Source organism: Fukomys damarensis, unplaced genomic scaffold, assembly GCF_012274545.1.
Source record: "Fukomys damarensis isolate Sample0158 unplaced genomic scaffold, DMR_v1.0_HiC HiC_scaffold_32, whole genome shotgun sequence".
Taxonomy (NCBI): domain Eukaryota; kingdom Metazoa; phylum Chordata; class Mammalia; order Rodentia; family Bathyergidae; genus Fukomys; species Fukomys damarensis.
Genome location: NW_022900944.1, coordinates 32,302,369 through 32,324,714, shown reverse-complemented (window position 1 = coordinate 32,324,714; position 22,346 = coordinate 32,302,369). Strand labels below are relative to the sequence as shown.

The 22,346-nt window shown below is 36.8% G+C and overlaps 1 protein-coding gene across 2 annotated transcripts in view; it reads right to left on the bottom strand.

Annotated features, from left to right (window-relative positions):
* Nucleotides 1–22,346, bottom strand: part of Nfatc3 (nuclear factor of activated T cells 3) — a 124,208-nt gene that overhangs the window by 64,535 nt on the left and 37,327 nt on the right. For both annotated transcript variants that reach the window (XM_010612304.3, XM_010612305.3), the window contains exon 3: nt 18,359–18,521. In XM_010612304.3, coding sequence (XP_010610606.1) covers nt 18,359–18,521 — 163 coding nt within the window. The remainder of the gene's footprint in view (nt 1–18,358; nt 18,522–22,346) is intronic.

The following is a 22,346-nucleotide window of genomic DNA, read 5'->3' as shown; positions in this document are numbered from 1 at the left end:
TAATTTTCCCAAGCACTTACTAAGTGCAAGGCATATTCTTTATGTGCAACATTTCATTTAATCTTCATAATTGCTCTGAGGTAGATTATATTATTATTATACTTATTTTTCAAGAAAAAAACAAACAAGGTAAAGCTCCTTCCACAAATGATTCCTATTGCATGACATTCTGCTTTCTAAAATAGCACTTAATAAATATTCACTTTGTTGATTACTACTGTTTTACCATTCTAATGTAAGAAAGGCAATGACAAAGACTCTACACCTGCTATATCGTCTGCATAGTTGAGTCAAAAAATACTGACTGAATGAATGGATAGATGGATGAATAAATTAAGCAATGAATAATACAATAAAAGGTCTTGGCTAAAAATAGGGTAAAATTCAGGATTCAAGACCAAGCCATTTGGCTCCAGAGCCAGTATTAGTCATTTAATTACTATTAATTAATTCCTGAATGTAATTAAAGAGCAATACTAGGGGTTAGGAATACAGCTCAGTGATGGATGGTGCTTGGGACGTTTGAGACCCTGGGTTCGAGCTCCAGCACCAAGAGGAAGTGGTGAGGGAGCCAATACTCAGTGGCAGCAGACAGGTCAAGGTGATCTCTAGAGATGTATACAGAGGGTTCCATACTATACCAAAGGGTAGAGGGGTTGCTGAGGAAAGGATGCCCAAGAAAATTAGACAAGGACTAATTTACTTATTTCCTTTGCATACAAACATGGTCATATGGTCACATCTAATCAAAGGATTTTAACTCTGTAATTGGTGATAATTGGTAGCAATTTCCAGATTTCTGTAATTAAATGCTATGTATGCATTCCCTATAACTAGCTTCCTCTCTTCCAGGGATGGCAGAAGTTGTGCACTGAAGACTGTGGTATTACATGAGGGACAGATCTTGGATTACTGAATAACAATTTTTTTCAAAGAAAAGTGCAAAATGAATTTTTTCTTGTCTTAAACCACTTATCATCAAGGATGGTAGGATTTAGATTACCATGACTACCATGATAAGTCCAAAGGAGGTGAATATGAACTGCAAAAGGGTGACAAGGTCTAAAATTTCTATCAGGGATTGTAACAGTAGGTGGAAAGAAAAAGGCTTATATGGGGAATTGAGTAAGATTATATGAAAGTACTTTACAAAATGAAAGGCATATGAAATTATGAGACAACTACAGTGTAAGAGTTAACATGGTACAATGAGGAGAGGAATAGTGAGTAAAATACCTGGTTTTAAAATTTCTCTGCCAGTTATATCATATGTAACCCTGGGTCATTTGTAAAATGTAACTGCTTTATACCTTTCAGAGAACTACTACGAAGATTAAATATAAACTGAGAAAACATTTAGTAAAGCACTACAAAAAGAGATAATTGCAAAGCACTACCAAAAAAGATAATTCTTGCAATCAATAGGTACAGGAACCTAAAAAATTTCACTGAATTTAGCAATTTAAGCAGTATGTTATCTTCCAGTGTCTTTTGAGTAAATATTCATAGTAAAGCAAATACTTTTGAAACATTTTCTCTAAAACGTAAGAATGATTTTAGAACAGATAATCTATAAAATAAATGTTAAGTCATTTATATAAAAATTCAGAAATACCTACAATGTCTCCTTCAATCCTAATGACAAAGTGTGCACTGTTTCAGAAAAATCTCACTTTAAACAGACAATTGCCCCAGGGCTGGCTAAGTAATCTGATTAAAAAGTCACTAAAAGTGATGTCAAATTGGGCCAGGGATTTAGCTCAGTGGTGCTGCCGCCTGCCTCACAAGCACAGAGACCTGAGTTCGATCTCCAGTACCAAAAAAAAAAAAAAAAAAAAAAAAAAAAAAAAAAAATGTCAAATTTATTGAAGATTTGTTCCCAGTAACAAGTACACAATTTAGTTTTGTTTTAGACAATACTGCAGCTATTTCCCACTTGTATGTATACTTTCTGAAGGTACTACAGAGAACTCCCTCCCATACAATACAAAGTTACCGTAGATATATAAAATAAAAATAAATAATCACTGAGAACTGGAAGAAGATTCTTAACAGTATTGCAGGGCTGGGGATTTAGCTCAGTGGCACTGTGCCTACCTCACAAGCTTAAGGTCCTGAGTTCAACCCCTGGTACCAAAAAAAGTCTTTATAAGAGCAAGAAGCAATTTAAATATATTCAGGGACCATTTTCATCTCCAGAATTAAGGATTATTTTAATGTTACATCATTGCCTTTTCTCTTTTACTTTCCTTTTTAGTTTTATTTTAGGATTTCCTATTTTTAATGTTCATACAGAAATTTCTTTAACTGAAATACCGAATAGTTTCTTTGGTGCAAAAAGCTATAATAGTACACAGCATCCTAATGAGATAATTAATAATGTGAAATAGGAAGTAAAGGGCTAAAGGTGTAGGGAAAGTGGGAAGGGTGGGGGAAAGGTAATAAGGGAGAGGAAAAGAATATGAGAAACTGAAAAAATGGAAATAAAGTGTTTGTAAATGGGGAGGGGAGGAGGGGGTGAAGGGAGGGCAGGGACAAGGGGAAAAAATGAGAATCAAGACCTATTATGTAAAGGTACAGAATCCCAACAATGAATGTAACTGTACTGTATACCTAGATTGTACCAATAAACTCAATAAAAAGAAAAAAACAAAAAACAGTCTTGCATAATTCTACAGTTCGTAATTATAAACTCTTTCTTAAACATGTGTGTACATATATCTTTGTATATATTTACATCTTAATCATCTATGTCTAATGTAACACTTAAATAAGTGAATCTCTAGCTTACATTCTCTATAAAGTCATCACATTATGGAAAATACATGGAAGAAACACTGACTTCAAGGTTCTTCCCTTGTATTTTTCAAATAGAAAATAAGTCACAATAAAAAGCATTTGATAACAAAACCTATCCACAAATTAAAGCAACAAAAACAAAAACAAAAATAAAAACCTCCCATCAAGCCAGGAGTGATAGAACATGTCTATAATCCCAGCACTTGGGGACACTAAGACAGGAAGATCTCCAATGTGATTAATTTAGTTTGATTAATTTAGTGGCTTAGCAAGACCCTGTCTCAAATTAAATAATCACAAAGAGCTGGGGATACAGCTAAGTACGAAGCTCAATCCCACCAAAACAAAACCCCACCAAAACTAAAACCAAATTAAAAATCCTCCTACAAATAAGAACAAAAAAATGCCCTTAAACTGATAAAAGGTATCAACAACAACATCAACAAACCTACAGCTAATCTTCTGAAAGTCATGAGTTAACTCCAGGCAGGGCACATGCACCTTGTTCCTCCTCTACTTCCTCCTCTTCAAAGGAAGAAAAAAAGCACAGTAATCCCTTGAAAATGAAAATCTTTTCCAAAAACATGTCTAAATGCATCACACCAGATGACAGGACCATATGTGTAGGGGACATTGTTTGGGCCAAGATCTATGGCTTCCCTTGGTGGCCAGCCCATATTCTTACTATAACTGTGAGCCGGAAAGATAATGGCCTTTTAGTTCGACAGGAGGCCCATATTTCATGGTTTGGGTCTCCAATCACTTCTTTTGCAACTCTTTCACAACTCTCCCCCTTTTTAGAAAACTTCCAGTCACGCTTTAGTAAGAAGAGAAAGGGCCTGTATCGCAAGGTCATCACAGAGGGTGCTAAGGCAGCCAAGCAGCTGACCCCTGAGGTGCAGGCTCTGTTGACACAGTTTGAAACATGAACATGGACAGTGAGGTAGGCAAGAACCATTGCTAGGCGCCACAGTTTTCTAGGCTAGTTAGGAATAATTTCTACAAAATAGGTTGGCCAAATTGGACAGAAAAATTGCACTCAGTTGGCTGGCTTTTTATACTCACCTTGTAGCCATTTTTAGAGTGAGAAGTTTAAAACTGAACAGGCAATCACTCAGATTTGTCTTCAGGAAGTGAGACTTTAACAGTATTTTCCAGGTTTGAAACTGAAACCATCCCAAAGCAAAGAAACCATAGCCTCAACAAACTGAAATTTTTCAGGAACTGTTTATTACCATTTGTACCTGTTACTGTATACACACACACACACACACACACACAAACACACACACTCTCACACACTCACACACACACACACACACACTACTGCCTGTCACTATGTGACACAGGTTGAATATTTGAGATTTTAGGAAGAGATGATGAGTTGGTGGAAGCGTGAATAATGACTATTGTTTTTTAAATTAATGAACACTTAGCCTTTCTGTGCATATAATGGTGTAAAAGTTTGATATGTGGCGTATGACAAACTGAGACGTTTGCGGTTTACTCAGTTATAGACGGGAAGTAGTCTCATGTCTACTTTCAACTGTTAGAACTGTCAGGTCAGGTCCGAACCATCACTCTTTTGTCCAGTGGGGATATAACTAACTTTCAAGCTTTTGGTTTGGGAGTTTAGATAGGTTTGATTTTTGGATATGTAAATAGTCGGTTACTAAATTTAGTCAGATTACTCCTGACTAGCTGTTCCTAAATTCTTAGGATACGTGCTAATAAATTACACTTTGTGAATTAATTGTCATGTGTATTTGTTGCATTTCGAAGGTACCTAATTTGATGACTTAAAAAAAAATATTTCCCTTTAAGGTATCTGTTTGCAGGTCAGAAAATGAGAAATGTAATTGTGTAATGCTTTGAAATGTAAAAAGAAAAAAAAAAGCTGTAAATAAAATCAACAACAACAAAAAATCCTACAGCTAACAAATCACGCTTTGTTTTTTTTGTCTTTTTTTTTTTCCCTGGTACCAGAGATCAAACTCAAGACCTTGTGCATGTGAGGCAGGTGCAGCAACACTGTGCTAAATCCTGGCCTGGTTTTTGTCTTGCTATGGACTTCCACTACGTTATCCAGTCTGGTACTACACTCATGAACTCAAGTGATTCTCCTGTCTTAGCAAGAACTACATACAAGCACATGCCACTGTGCCCCGCCATTCAAGGTACAATTATGTATCTTTCTCTCCTGAGTTTGAGAAAAAGACAAAGATATTTTCAATTACCCCTTCTAATTGAGAATGTATTTTAAGTGCTAGACAATGCGACACGGTAAGAAAAACGAAGGAAAAGATACAAAGCTTGGAAAGGAGAAAGAAAACCACCAGCATTATTCAAAGACTATCCAACAAGCATTTACAAAACTTAAGAAACAAAAACTATTAGATCATAGAATATACAATCAATATTTTAAAAAAGCAGTTGAACTTTTTTGTACTAGAAATTTGAAAATTATAAAATCTAGTAGAATTACTATTTAAAATTACAACACAGGGCATTCAGGAGGCTGATGTAGGAGGATCACTGTGAGTTCAAGATCGGCCTGGGCTACATAGTGAGTTCCAGGTCAGTCTCAACTACATAGTGAGACCCTGTCTCAAAAAAAAAAAAAAAAAAAAAAAAATTACAACATAGACTAGGTGTGGTGGCACATGCCTGTAGTCTCAGTACTTGAGAGGATGAAGCACTCAATTGCTGTCAGTTCAAGACCAGCTTGGGTTACATAGTGTGTTAATGGAAGCCTGAACTGCATAAAGAGACCCTGCCCTCCACAATAAAAATTTTAAAATAAAATTACAACATAAAAAGACATCAACAGGCAATGGGTTTAATCCCATAATAGAGCATGTAGTTAGCAAGCATAAGGCCCCAGGTACAATCCCCAGCACAAGAGAGAAACACACAAGTGTCCAATTATTCAATTTATGACAAGACACCAATATAATAATACAGAGTAAGAAAATGGGAGGTTAGGATATAATTCAGTGACAGTGTACTCTTGCCTAGCATTCTGGAGGGCCTTGGGTTCAATCCTTAGCACTGCACAAAAACAACCAACCAGCCACCATTTTAGCCAAGCATGGAAGAGAGGCAAGAGGATCACTTGAGCTCAGGAGTTCAGCCTGGGCAACACGTCAAGATCATGTCTCAAAAAAAGAAAATAAAATGATGGCCTTTTCAATAATGGTAATGGACCAATTTATTATCTATAAGGGAAAAATATATCTTAATCCTATATTTAGCTAACTACTGTATAAAAATTAATGAGATAGGTCAGGGATTTAAACATAAAGGGTAAAACAATAAAAGTTCTTTAGGCTTGGGGATATACCTCACTGGTAGAACACTTGAGCAGCAAAGCAAGGAAGGAAGCAAGAAAAAAAAAAGGTGAGTAAGAGACAGCAAGGAATAAAGGAAAAAAGGAAAGTGGAAGGAAGGAAGGAGAGAATAAAAAAGGGAGGGAGGAAAGAAGGAAGGAAAAAAGGAGAAAGCTAAAGATTACAAGAGCAGATTTCACTGGTAATACATACAGTGTCTGACAAAGGGCTTGTATCCAATATATTGAAAAGCTATAAACTGAAAAAAAAAAAAAAAAGATATTCAGGGCCAGGGAATTAGCTCAGTGGCGCTGTGCCTGCCTGCCAAGTACAAAGTCCTGAGTTCAATCCAGGTTACACACACATACAAACACACACACACACACACACACACACGTATTCAACATCACTAGCCACAAGGAAATCACAAACTGAAGCTATACCAAGGCATCACTATATCCTTAAAAATATGGTTAAAATTAAAAGATTATCAATCAAGTGTTAGTATTGATGAGAATCTGAAAGGAGTAGAATTTTCATAGATTGTGGATAGGCAGAAGGTTGGTAAAGGTACTTTTTAAAATTTAAAATAATGGGGAGAGCCACACTTGCTCCCGACCCAGCCGCCATCACTCAAGCGCCAGGAGGTAGCCTGGGCCCCGATCCACTGCAGGAAGGAGAACCACTCCTGCTCCCGACTCAGTCTCCATTGCTCAAGCGCCGTGAGGTAGCCTGGGCCCCAATCCACCAGAGGAAGGAGAACCACACCTGCTCCTGACCCAGCCGCCATTAGTCTTTGGACCCACTCTGCAGAGGCAGAGGTGGTCATCAAGGGTATTTTTCTGAGTTCTCAACTTTGAACATCTTTAAAGAAAGGGCATGGGAAACCTGTAATAGAACATTGTGGAATTCAACCATTCAGAAGGTTGGGGCACTCAATCTGGGCCTTGCAGCCGGAGGGCAGTCAGCATCATGGGGTTCAGCCATCAGCTAATTGAGATCAGGGATCTTGCATCCTTGCTCTGTCTGAGCCATTAAATGGTAAATACACTATATTGAAATTTTGTTCACTGCAGACATGTTCTGAACTGCTTCTTGATTTCAATTTAATTCAAATGATTTAAGGGTGATAGACTAGTGACTACCACAGGTGGTCAGTGTCCAAGTTGTGCTTGATCTTAATGTGTTGCTGATTGTATCAGTTGGGGTAAAGCATTGCCATTGATTTGATGAGCTGTTTTCTCTGATGTTATGAAGATGAGAATGTCTGTGGGTCGTTAGAGACACAGAAGCTAGGGCGCAACTATATCAGGAAGATTTGGGTGATAATCCAGAGATTAAACCAAGGACAGTCTGACAACAAAAATTAAAATGAGAAAGCACTTAAGCAAGACACAAGGACAGACTTCCAGTTCACCAATGGCAAACAGTAGGGCAAATGAGGATGAAAAGGCCGATAGTGAACCACCAGGACACCCTGAACTCAAAGCACAGGAAGTAACAAAACAGATCAATCAGGCTCTAGAAAAATTCAAAACAGAAATAATTTCCCAGATAACCATAGAGATAGTGAGCAAAATGGAAGTCGTGATTCGAGACTCTAGAGCAGAAACTGACAAAAAAATAGATGAGCTCAGGACCATGATAGAAGCCATGAAGGCCCAGCATAAGAAAGAAATGGAAAAAATAAACGCCCAACATAGGAAAGAAATGGAATCCATAAAACAGATTCAAACAGATATCCAGGAGATTAAACACTCTATTGAAAGTGTACGCAACAGAATAAAAGAATGCGAAGATAGGCTCTCAGATATAGAAGATAAGATTGCAGTCAGTGACCATGAAAAGAGAGGTCTCTTAAAAACAGTAAGAGATCATGAGAAATCGATCCAACAACTCCTAGATGATGCAAAGAAGAATAACATAAGACTGATAGGAATACATGAAGTAGCAGGAGAAAATACAAATGACTTTAAAAAGCTGTTTGCAGAATTAATGACAGAAAACTTCCCAAACAGAGGGGAAGAATTTGACATTCAGATAACTGAGGCATATAGGACCCCAACTAGCTACAATCAAAAAAAATCTACACCTAGACATATAATAATCAAGATCCCAGAAACCCAACAGAAGAACAAAATACTACAAGCAGTAAGAGAAAAGAAACAAATCACATACAAAGGAAAGCCCATCAGAATCACAGCAGACTTTTCAACACAAACCCTTGGGGCAAGGAGAGCCTGGAATGAGATATTTCAAGTACTAAAAGAGAACAACCTCCAACCTAGACTGATGTATCCAGCAAAACTCTCTTTCAAAATGGATGGGGAAATAAGACACTTCCACGACAAAGAACACCTGAGAAACTACATGAATACCAAACCAGCACTACAAGCAATTCTAAACAAGATCCTAGAAAAAGACAATGAAGGCAACAACACCATGAGGCCCAACAGAGCAAATCAAATAGGCAAGGCAAGAAATTAAAAGGAGAAGGTGAAAAAGTAAAAAGAGTCAACAAAAGGCCAATAACATGTCAATAATAAGTCAGTACATATCAGTTATAACCAGCAATGTCAATGGTCTCAACTCACCAATCAAGAGAAATAGACTGGCAAAATGGAATAAGAAGCAAAATCCAACAATATGTTGTATACAAGAAACACACCTAGTGCAAAAAGAAGCCCATAGACTGAAAGTGAAAAGATAGAAAACAATTCTCCATGTGACAGGAGCCCAGAAAAAAACAGGGGTAGCAATCTTATTTGCAGACAAAGTAAATTTCAAACCAAAACCGATTCTAGTATTATCGATGTAGGACAGTACTATATCATACCTCTATGAATGTAAAATATCTTGTACCTGCTTTATGATACATAGTAGGGACCATGCTTTATCAGAGCTACATTTAATGATATTACTCTAGAATGTTCTCTTTCCAGATGATGATTAAGAGGCTAATGAAAAAAATGGTCCCTGGTACCACAACAGCAACAGAACTTTGCTGTTTTCTGGATATTATTCTTTTCTTTGTTTTTTTGTTTTGCTTTGTTTTTAATGGAATGTGCTGAATGTCTATAATTTTGTTCAGATGACTGCAGAACCTGGAAAAGCTGTTGCTGCTATCGATGTATAACATACTATTATTAGTCTTTTTATATAAATACAAATATATATATACATATATATATATATATAAATTGAATTTTGGGAAACTAACGGTGCTGCCAACTTTGGAAAAAGTAACCCCAATTTACTGTGTTGAGTTGGCATTGTACAAAAATGGACAGTCATATTGGTCTAGAAATGTTAATTTATTTTTTTTCCATGTGTACAGGGGTAACACATCATACTAAATATGTAAGGTCATATCTATGTGGGTTTGATTATAGAAACTAATATTCTCTAAATAATGAAAAAAAGAATAAGACTACAAGAGCAAGAAGCAATATGTTCGGGGACCATTTTGATCTCCAGAATTAAGGATTATTTTAATGTTACATCATTGCCTTTTCTCTTTTACTTTCCTTTTTAGTTTTATTTTAGGATTCCCTATTTTTAATGTTCATACAGAGATTTCTTTAACTGAAATACCGAATAGTTTCTTTGGTGTGAAAAACTATAATAGTACACAGTATCCTAATGAGATAATTAATAATGTGAAAAAGGAAGTAAAGGGCTAAAGGTGTAGGGAAAGTGGGAAGGGTGGGGGAAAGGTAATAAGGGAGAGGAAAAGAATATGAGAAACTGAAAAAATGGAAATAAAGTGTTTGTAAATGGGGAGGGGAGGAGGGGGTGAAGGGAGGGCAGGGACAAGGGGAAAAAATGAGAATCAAGACCTATTATGTAAAGGTACAGAATCCCAATGATGAATGTAACTGTACTGTATACCTAGATTGTACCAATAAACTCAATAAAAAAATTTTTTAAAAATAATGTTCTAAATCTAATAAACTGATTCTAAAACATTGAGAGTAATTACAGACTTTGTAAATTATAACAAACAAGCTTAGGTAACCGGTCTGTCTTTGAAAAAAAGAATTACATTTTTCTTAAACCCCAGATAATCAAGGTACTTTAGAGGAAGTTTCTTTTTCTTTTGAGGTACCAGAGATTGAACTCAGGATCTTGCATATGTCAGGCAGGCAAGGTTCCACTGAACTACATCCGTGGCCTGATTAAGCTACTTCGGAAAAGAAGCAGTTCTGCTTCCGGTCACATATTCAGAAAAAGTGAATGCTTTGCTCACCAAACATCATTTTAATAAAAAGAACATAACAAAACAAAAAAGCACAAAGCTTTATTTATAACTGTCTCAAAAACAAACTACATGCCTGTGAAGAGGACAGGAAATAAAGAAGTTACACCAAATTCATACAATGGAACTATAGAAATGCAAAATAAAAAAATATTCTTTTAAAGAATGAATTCCCTCCAAAATAAAATAAAAATAGGATGAATCCCACAATCAAAATGTTGATGAAAGAATCTAGACAGAAAATAAGACATACTATATGATCTCATCTACATGAAATTCAAGAATATGAGAACTAACATAGGGCTGGGGGTGTAGTTCAGTGGTAGAGTACTTGCCTAACATGTGCAAGGCTCTGGATTTGATCTGCAACATCCCAAAAGAAAAAACAAAACACTAATTTACAGTGGTAAGAGATCAGAGAAATATGATTACTTTTGGTTGGCAGGGGTGGTACAAACTGGGAAGGGGCACAAGACAGCCTCCAGGGATTCTTAAATTTTCCATATAGTATCCTGAATGGTAGTTTAATGGGTATGTGTGTTTGTGTTAAAAAATGAGGTATACACCTTAAGGTTTATGTACTTTACTAATATATTCTTATATAAAATTGTTTAAAAACAAAAGAAAACTAAACAAAAAGAACATAAGGAGTACAATAAGGTAGTTTTTATACTGGTCTTTAGAACCAAGCACACCACTTTTACGTGTGAAGGTCAGACCAGTCTGGAATGGCAACTGATGTCTTTTCCATTCTTTCATTTCTTTGGGTGGGGTGGGGGGTGTTCTCTATGTAGTCCAGGTTACCTTCAAATCCGCTGTATAACTTAGGATGGTCTTCAACTCACAATTCTACTGCCTGAGCTTCCCAACTGATAAGATTACAGGTATACCTCACCATGTTCAGACATCCCCTACTTCCATTCTGAGGATTAAATCCAGGGCACTGCACATGTTAGGCAAGCTCTTTATCAATGAGTGACATTCCAAGTCCATTTCCTCCTTTTCAAAGCTTAAAAACACTCAGAATAGCAGAGAAAGCTATTTAACTGTTTTTTCAGCTGCCGAAGAAGACACCTCTGCTAGTGGCAAGAATGTGGTTTCAGAAATTGGAACATACAAATAGAAAGTGCTCCCTACAGAGCCAACCCTGCAAGTGTGGTGGAGTATGTAGGCTCAAGCATCACTTCCATTTTCTATTTGAAATGACCTGCTTTCATATAGACTGCTTATATTTCTCTTGTTATTAGTAAAATAGAGAACTCTGAAATAAAGACAATGGAATGAAGTAGTATCACAACTTTCTTCCCCCCAATACCTAAAAAAACCAAAATATATGTGGGTGGGGGATGAGGAAATAGCCAAAAATCTACCAGTAAAACCAAACAAGCAAACTTGTGATCTATAAAACTCAAAGTATGATGGTATAAGATGGGAGGGTGAGGTGAGGTAAGGTGAGGAATATGAAGAAGATTCTGATTAGAACAGGAGAGCTGCTAACCAACACACAACTTCATCCACTAGGAAGAGTAGTAACAAAAAGTGGGTAAACAGATTGCAGGGAATGCTAACTTATGCCCTCTAGTTTGTAGCAAGCAGATCAAAGTTTTAAGTAGGTTCCCTTGAGGGAAATCAAAGAAAAATTCTCAAAAATAAAAGATTCTTTAAAGCCAACCAATTTCTGGCAAAGGCATGGGTAAGAGCATATTAGGAAAGAACAGTCTCTTCAATAAAATGGTTCTGGGAAAACTGCATATTCACACACAGAAAAATGAAATCAGAAGGGCTGCAAATGTAGTTCAGTGGTGCTGTGTTTGCCTCGCAAGCAGAAAGTCCTGAATTCAATTCCCAGTACCACCACCACCAAAAAAAAAAAAAAAAATTCAGGCCTTTATTGCAGATCAGAAACAAAAATCAGCTCAAAATGGATTAAAGACCCAAAAGTATGAAACTACTAGACATAAACACAGGGAAAAGTTTTATAAGTTTGGCTTGGGCAATAAATTTTTTGAACAATACTCCAAAAGCACAGGCAACAAAAGTAAAAATAGACAAATGGTATCACATTAAACTAAAAAGCTTCTGCGCAGCAGAGAAAACAGAGTGAAGAGGTAATCTACAAAATGAGAGAAAATAGATACAAATTACAGATTTGGTAAAGGGTTAATATCCATAATGCATAGGTTTTATTGTTGAATCCAGTTAAAGCTTTTTACTCTGGTTAAAAAGAAAATAGTAAGATGAATTTTAAAATACAGTATGTATATGGAACAGAAATAACTCAAAAGCAAAACAAAACAAAACAAAAAATCCACCTCAATTAAAAAATAATAGATATCCCTCAAAGGATATACACGGATTTGAAAAAATGCTCAGTATCCTTAATTATCAGAGAAATGTAAATTAAAACCACAGGGAGCTATCACCTCATAATTGTTAGAACAGCTATCATGAAAAGGACAAGTGTGGGTGTGGTGGCGCATGCCTGGCGGGAGGTTGAGGCAGGATGATCTGCGAGTTCAAAGCCAGCCTAGGCTACATAGTGAGTTCAGGACCAGCCTAAAAGACATAAAGAGACCCTGCCTCAAAAACCAAAAACAAGCCAGGCATGGTGGCAAACGCCTGTAATCCCAGCACTCAGGAGGCTGAGGCATGAGGATTGCAGTGAGTTTGAGACCAGTGTGGGCTAGTGAGTTTCAGGTCAGCCTCAACTACATAGTGAGACTGTCTCAAAATAACAAAAACAAAAAAACCAAAAAACAAACAAACAAAAAGACAACAAGGACACAGGGAAAAGTGATCCACTGCACACTGTTGGTGATGATGTAAGCTGGTATCACATCTGTAGAAAACAATATGGAATTCCATATGAAAGTAAAATGGAGCTACCATTTAAGCCAAAAAAAAAAGAAAGAAAAATCCTATTCTCTGAGTATGTAGGTATTTAGGGCTTCCCCCCAGCCCCGTAGTAGTGGGAATTAAACCAAGGGCCTTATACATGCTAGGCAAGCATACTACCAGCCCAGTATTTTGTATTTAAAATAATAACAATAATAATAAACCATCATCCTGTCCCAGGACCTTCGGGAGAAGCACAAGATTACCACCTTCCAGGATGCTGCATTGTTCTGGGGGAACAAGCAACACTCGTGAAAATATGACATATGTGATTAATACTGGGAATGGGCCAAAATACATGATACTGTCCACTCTTGAGCCAAACCCAACAAGGACTATCCTAAGCTAATTCTCTGTCTCTTTACTCTCATCTTCATTGGATATAGACCAAAGCTTTCAAACAAAATAGGAACAAAAGGTATGGCAATTACATCATCATAATTTAAGATTTTGCTCCTATTTTTATTTAATGAAAAAGTAAAACACATTAAAGGGACATTTTGTGGGGCTGTGTCTGTGTGTGTTTTTAGACAAGGTCTCATTTTCTAGGTCAGTCTGGCCTGGAACTCACTATGGAGTTCAGGGTGGCCTCCAACTCATGGTGATCCTCTTGCCACAGACTCTTGAGTGCTGGGATTATAGGCATGTGCCACTATGCCCAGCCTAAAGGACATAACTGAAAAGAAAAAACTTTCTCTTCAGAAACATATACACAGCTCATGAAGTTCAAAAATGGATTGCTAGACAATGGTGGTGCACGCCTGTAATCCCAGCACTCAGGAGACTGATGCAGGAGGATTGCTTTGAGTTTGAAATCAGCCTGGGCTACATAGTGAGTTCCATGTCAGTCTCAACTACATAAATGAGACCCCATCTCCAACCCCCCCCCAAAAAAACTGAATACAAATTCAAGAAATCAAAAGGCCAAATATAATAATAGTAAATGAGTGAAAAATGGAGCCGAGGAATCAAGCTACAATCCAAAACAAGCCAGGTATAGAGACGTAAAACTGAAATCCCCACCACTCAGAAGGCCAAGGCAGAAGGATCACAGGTTGGAACCCAGCCTGGGCAACTTAACAAGACCCTATCTCAAAATAAAATGTAAAAGACAGGGGGGCCGGGGATTGACCTCAGCGGTTTGGTGGCCTGCTTTGCAAGCTCAAGTAAAAAAAAAAAAAAAAAAAATAAAATAAAATAAAATAAAATAAAATAAAATAAAATAAAATAAAAGGCAGGGATGTTTCTCTGTGGTAGAGCTAGCATATGTAAGACTCTGGGTTCAATCCCTAGTACAGAAAACAAGCAAACAAACAAACAAAAAACCCAACAATTAAAACAAAAAAAAAAAACATTTAGGAAAATGAATAAGTAAGAAACAACAGCTGGGCATGATGGCACAAGACTGTAATTCCAGCACTCTGGAGGCTGAGGCAGGAGGACTGCCACAAATTTGAAGCTAGTCTGGGTTACATAGTGAGTTCAAGGCCAGCCTGGACTACACAGGGAGACACTGCCTAAAACACAAAACAAGAGCTAAGGATTTAGCTCAGTGGTGCTGCTGCCTGTCTCGAAAATACAGGGTCCCAATTTGGATCCCCAACTCCTGGCACCAAACAAAAACAAAAACCAAACCAAACAAAGAGCATTAACGCATCCAGAAACTAGAACATAAATATCAAGTATGAAAAAAGACCAGTCAACATCTGAATAATAATAGGAGTCACTAATGTAAAGGACAAAAGAGATGGAGAGGAAATGTAGGGAATGTATACAGACACACAGGATGGAAAATTTTCTTGCATAAAGAATGGGTTAATGGGCCCAGGATTTAGCTCGGTGGTGACGCCACCAGCTCTGCAAGCACAGGTCCTGAATTCAACCCCTGGTACCAAAAAAAAAAAAAAGCCACGTGTTTGAGGCCACTCTGGACTACACGTTTCAGGCCAGTCTGAATTATATAGTGAAACCCTGTCTCAAAAAGGGGGAAAAAAGAAAAAAAGAACAGGTGTATCTTCATGGTAGCCCACTCTACACTGTATATTTTTTTCCCTTTTTTCTAGTTTCATTTGGCCCAAACTCAACTCTGCAGAGCCTTTTTCTTACCCTATCTTTAATTAATGTAAAACTATGCCAGCAGTTAAAAAAATCTCAGATTGAAAGGGAGCATCACAGCAATGAAAAAGACTAATAAAGAACCATCAATATTCAGACATATTCTGGTTAAGTCTATCATTTCAAATATCATTAAATAATTCTTTAGAAAAAGTTACTTACAAGATGAATATGAAACACACTGATGACACATGCCAACAGTGTTAGTCTCTATTTGAGCACAGAATCAATTAGAATCAATTTTTCATCACAGGAAAATTGTGTAATCAAACCACATGGACACCTAAAAATCTGTCCATTTTTGCATTTATAAATATATTCTCTTTTTTTTTTTGGTACTGGGGATCAAACTCAGGACTTTGAGCTTGTGAGCAGGTACTGGCACCACTGAGCCAAATTTCTAGCCGTGTAAATATATTCTTGAGAAATGTCAAAGACACTGGAAGCTAAGAATCTATATCTTTAATCAAACTGAAATAGAGCTGGGGATTTAACTCAGTGGTGCCTCAGCCTGCCTGCAAATGCAAGGTCTCAAATTCAATACCAGATACCAAAAACCCCAAAACAAACAAACAAACAAAGATTAAACTGAAATAAACTCTCATTTAACACCAAAATAAGACTCTAATAACAAATGACAGAATTCCTTTGTTGTTGTCTTTTTTTTTCTTCCTTCAGATTGGGTCTTGTTGTGTAGCTTCAGGCTGGTCTCAAATTCCTGGGCTCTAGTGATACCACTGCTTCAGTTTGGGAATGATAAAACTCCTTTGTTGTGTTTTCCTGACATTTCTTGTTACAAATCATTTCAAAACCTGTTTAAAATGTAAATTTTAGCAAGGCGTGGTGGCGTACACCTGTAATCCCAGTACTCAGAGGCTGAGGCAGGAGGACTGCTGTGAGTTGAGACCAGCTAGAGCTACATAGTGACTTCCAGTCAGTCTCAAGGACATAGTGAGACCTTGTCTCAATAAACAAACAAACAAACAAACAAATAAATGTAAATCTTTGTAAAGAACTATGAAACATGTTTAGGCAATAATGATAAATCATAAAGCACTTAATGAAATAAATTAATTAAAAAGAACTAAGAGTGAGCATTGAGTTCAACTACATATAGGTTAAGGTTTAAAAAACAAGGTGGAAGGGCCGGGGATTTAGCTCAGTGGTTCCGCTGCCTGTGCAAAGATCCAAGTGTGATCCCCGGTACAAAAACAACAAAACAAAAGGTGGAAAGGTAGCTGTGGATCTGAGAGTAAAAATAAGACAAGCGTCAAAAATTTAGGTGACAAAAAGTAGAGAAGAGGGAGGACGACATATATTATCAAAGCAAGGAGTCAACTCATACTCTACGTCTCAATGAGCCCAATCTCACAAAAATTTATTTAATTTTTTTTGTTTCTTAGATCTATTAAAAACTTTGAAAAAACAACAGGTAAGACTCAGCAGTTCTTAGTTTTACTTTAATTTTTATCTATCATTCATCCATCCATCTATCTATCTATCTATCTATCTATCTGTTCTGTTGTTCTTATTGCTGGAGACATGGTCTTGCTATGTAGTTCAGGCTGGTCTTGAACTTAAAGTGATCCTCCTTCCTCAGCCCCCCAAGTGCTAGGATTACAGGTGTGCACCTGGCTAACCTAAATAATATTTTAATCTTCATGTTGTGATTCAAAACTTTAACATATGAAATATATTTCAAATATATCAAATATTATGTAGGTTTAAAAATTACATTTGTTTTATTTTAATAAATTCAAATAAAAATAAGTACTTTAAGGCCAGGGATTTAGCTCAGCGGTTTGGTGGCCTGCCTTGCAAGTGCAAGGACCTGAGTTCAATCCCCGGTACCAAAAAAAAAAAAAAGTACTTTAATTACAAAACCATTCAGCATAACCCTATCTGGTGTGATTTATGCAAGTGTATTAATGACCCACACATTAAAGGCTTGGTTACCAACCTGTGGTGTTACAGGGAGATGGCAGAAACTACAAGAGAGGGCCCTACTGGGAAGAAGTTAGGGCAGTGGGGATGTGATTCCATCCAGTAAAGGGGATATTCATATTTAGCCCCTTTCCCTCTCTCTTTTTACTACTTTCCAGCTTCCCTGACTTTTGAGAAGCAAGTTGTTTCATCTGCTACATGCTCTCCCATGATATATAGTACTGTCTTAGCACAGACCCAAAAACTGCAGGCCAATGACCATTGTCAATCACTGGCCTCCAAACTGTGACCCAAAATAAACCTCTCCTCCTTACCAAGTCATTATCTTGTATATTTTGTCACAGTGATGGAAGCTAATACAATATACTTTAAAAAATTAAATTCATTTTTTTAGCCATCCTTCTAGTCTTCTGATAAAACCATACACAAGAGAGTTATATGGAACATTAATCAAATGTTATAAAGTGTTGCTTTTTGGTTTTTTTTTTTTTTTTTTTGGTACCAGGGATCAAACACAGGTCCTTGCATTTGCAAAGCAGGCGCCAGAACCACTGTGCTAAATCCCCAGCCCAAGTGTTGCTTATTTCTGAGGGAAACATTCTGGATATTTTATTGGTTTACTCTTTTTAGGTTTCTAATTTATGTATTTATTCATTTATTTTTGGTACCAGGGATTGAACGCAGGTCTTTGCACTTGCCAGGCAGGTGGCAGCACCACTGAGTTAAACCCCCAGCCTTCTATAATATTTAAATTAAACTATAAACACAATAGTCTTTTATTAATCAGAAAACCAGTCCTTTAAATCACTATAATCTTCTTTCCCCAGCTGGAAAGGCAGTCAGGAAAAACATCTTTTAGACTAGGAAAGAAAACTAATTCAGAAATATAACCATATCAACAAGCACACAAAACAGATCTGAGTTTTTTCTCTTTGGACTCTGTAACACCTAAATGAACAGACTTGTAAAACATGAGTACAGGTACATGGTATCCACAACAGCCTCAGAACTCTCATACCTTCACAACAGGATGGCCCCCAGTAGATGCTTTGACTGCCCCTCGGCTACCTTCAGTTTCATAATGGGCTCGATGATGTGTTTTAGGTTGTACTTCTATTTTCAGTTCACATTGTCCAAAGTGAGTTGGTAAAGGCCAGTCTAATGGAGGTAATGAAGATGTGCTATAAACAAAACACACAAAGATACTAAACACCATGCTATTGTTACCAAATAGTGATTCAAATTACTTCTTTGCCAATACTTTCACCTCTAAAACAAAGTATCCCAAAATGAAAGTTCACTTAACATAACACTGGTTATGGTAGGTGCTTAATAAATAATTTTTTAATCTAAAGACAAAAATCTATTTTATCTACTTTTTGGTTTCCCATATTTTCTTTAAAAAGGACAAATTCTGGGCTGGGGATTTAGCTCAGTGGTGCTGCCACCTTCCTCACAAGCACAAGGCCCTGAGTTCGTTCCCTGGTACCAAAAAAAGGGACAAATTCTAACACTTTGTAAAACTAAAACTTTTTCAAATGCGTGTACATAATTATAAGAATCATCAAAACTACAATAATTTGATTCCTTAAAGGAAAAGATACATATCTCTGTATATCTCTCCAAGAATCTAAAATTTTTCTCACAGTCTCAGTAATGTAACCCTCTCCGGGGTAGGAATATATAGAAGTCAGACATATTGGCCCCGTTACTTCTTCTCTATTGCTCTTTTTCTCATGGCTCTGAAAAACTTTATATTCAGCAATATTTTACAATTTTAAGCAAAAATTTCACTATGTATTTAAATGAAAGAACATGAAGCACCTTTAACATATTCACTCTGCCTTGAACCACCAGTGTACATGATGCATGTACCATAAGTGGTTCAGAATCTCCCAGAAGTGAGACATACAAATTATGGCCCCATATGAACACGATAAATGACAAATTTTTTTGGTGTTTTTGGATAAGGTCTTGCTAAGCAGCTCAAGCTGGTCTTGAACTCACTATTGTAGGTCAGGCTGGACTCAAACTTGCAGCAATTTTCCTGCCTCAACCTCCTGAGTGCTGGAATTACAGGCAGCAGGCACCACCACATCTGGCTTAATGACACTTTTCAAAATATGATCAATGAAGTAAACATCTTAAAAGCCTAAAGGTTTGTTCAGATATACTAACACTAAAAATATAGAATTAGAAAATAACATATTAAGTCAGGTGTGGTGGTGCATGCCTGTAAAGCCAGCACTCTGGGAGGCCAGGGAGGAAGATCACAAGTTCAGGACCAGTTCCAGCAACTTAACAACTTAGTGAGATCCTGTCTCTCAAAATAAAAAAAAAGTAAAATAAGGGCTGGGCATATAATAGCTCAGTGCAAAGGCCCTAGGTTCAATCCCTAGTGCAAAAGAAAAGAGAAAGAAAGAGGAAGGAAGGAAGGAAGGAAGGAAGGAAGGAAGGGAGGAAGGGAGGGAGGGAGGCAGGGAGAGAAGGAGGCAAGCAAGCCATCCAGGCTGGAGATGTAGCTTAGTGGCAGATTGCTTGCCTAGTTTGTGTAGGCCCTGGGCTCAATCCCTAGTAATGCAAAAAATAAAATGACAAAACAAAAGTCACCTAAACAAAACAAACTCTAGTTATCTACAGGTCAAATATTAATGATCCAAACAGGTCAAATATTAACGACCCGAATTACAATGATCTGAGTTAAAAAGTAACATCTTATACATTCACTGAAGGCTAGAATTGTAAAAGGAGAGAAACTACTATACCTTTGTACTTCCTCTGGGGATAAACAGCAGCGATTGATATTCCAAATAGATTTCAATCACCAGGGTGGGGGGCCAATCCAGCCTTTCCAGGAAATACCCCTGGCCCTCACCCTTACTGAAAATCCTTACACTCCAGCTATGTGACTTGTTCTCCCATTTAATCAATATTACCTGGGTGACTGTACATGTAATCTTATTGGTTGGTCATGGTTTTGCCCCACCTCATAATCTTCCATTGGGTCTTACAGTTTTGTCCCACTTTGCACCCACCTCACCACATGGCTTTGCTGTAGAAGACATTTTTGAAAAGTAGGGTGAGAAGGCAACCCATTTTCTGCGCCACCTTCTGCCTCTATTAGGCAGAAGCTTTCTTTCCCTCAATAAATTTTTCCTACTCTTAAAAAAAAAGTATCTTAGTGATTGGTAAAGTAGGACTTTTTTTTTTTAAGTAGAACTTTTAATTTTCCTTCTAACATTCATTCATTTATTCATTATTATATTTCTTTTGGTTTTTGAGATAAGGTCTCACTATGCAGTTCAGGCTGGCCTTGAGCTCTCACTACTGTAGCCCAGGCTGGCCTGAATTGCCAGTGATCCTCCTGCCTCTGCCTCCCAATGCAGAGATTACAGGCATGCACCACCATTTTCACCATTCTAACCTTTAAAATGGTATCATTCCTAGTGTAAATTTCTAAATTACAATTACTTCCTTCAATGTACTCATTCCAGTTTAAGTCTTCCTACTACTAAGAGCTCAAAGGTATTATTATTTTTTAAATTTTTTTCTGCAGTACTGGGGATTGAACCCAGGGCCTTCATATTGAGCTACATTCCTAGCTTTTATTTTTATTTAATTTTTTATTTTATGTTTTAAAATTTTGAGACAGGGTCTCATTACATTGCAAAAATCCCCCGGCTGGGCTCAAACTTGCTATCTTCCTGCTGCAGCCTCCCAGAATGCTGGGATTAAAGGCATGCTCCACCATGCTTGGTTAATATATTAATGTTTGTTAGTCTAAAACAATAAGTCAATTTTATCAATTGTTAGTTCTGTATTTGTTCTGCAGATATGAGCAAACTCATAGGAAATAAGATAAATCTCAGACACAAAGTGATGTCTTTGGCAGACACAGTGGCGCGTGCCTGTAGTCCCAGCACTCAAGAATCTGAGGCAGGAAGATTGATGTGAATTTGAGGACAGCTACATAGTGAGTGGGCTACATAGTGAGTTTAAGACAAGAATGAATTATATAGAGAGACCCTGTCTCAAAAAACAAACAAAACAAAAAAAAAAGCGCTACCTTCAGCAGCAGATTCCACATTCCATTTTTCTAAAGATGAGGATTCCAGAGATAGTTATTCATACTAATAAAAAAGTATTTTTTGGTGGCCTGCCTTGCAAGCGCAAGGACCCAAGTTCAATCCCTGGTACCCCCCAAAAAAAGTATTTTTTAACTTTTTATATACTATATATTTTGTTATTTTATACTAATACATTCTCATATTATAAAGGCAATTCAGTGGAAGAATCTTTCTTTTGATATTTGAATCATCTGAACACAAATAACTATACATTTTTTTAAAAAAGTGTACAGATGAAGCTGGGGATTTAGCCCTGGTTCCACCACCTGCCTTCCAAGTGTAAAGATCCAAATTTGATACCCAGTACCAAAAAAAAAATAAAGTGTACAGGTAACAATAACAAAAAGACAAGAGAAAACAGCAACAAATTTTCCTTTTTATAGGTGGACACTGAAGTGGACCTAATTTGGTTTTCTTTTTAAAGCCCTCCAAAGACAAAAGGCAGCTCAAAACTTAAGATGAATAAAAAACTGTTTACTGAACTACTGAGCCTCCAGAATCAACTTAAAAAGTATCACTTAAAAAAATCCCTAAACCAAATATAAGTAAATAAATAAAAATTAAAAATCCCTAAACAGACACAACTCCATGTGGGAATTTAAAATATGGTAAAAGTAGTCTTTTCTAATGGATTATAGATTATATGCAATCTTCACATAGTATTGTGACAACTGTCAACCTAAAGCTGTTACATTATTCCTCATTCCTTATACCAAAATAATGGTGGATCCAAGATTCAAATATCTATCTGATGAAAATATCATACATTAAATATACACATAATATATACAAAGCTTTATTAAAAACACATGTGAAGCCTAAATTTTTATTTTTAATTATTTTAGAGTAGGATCAGACATACACTTTTTTTTTTTTTTT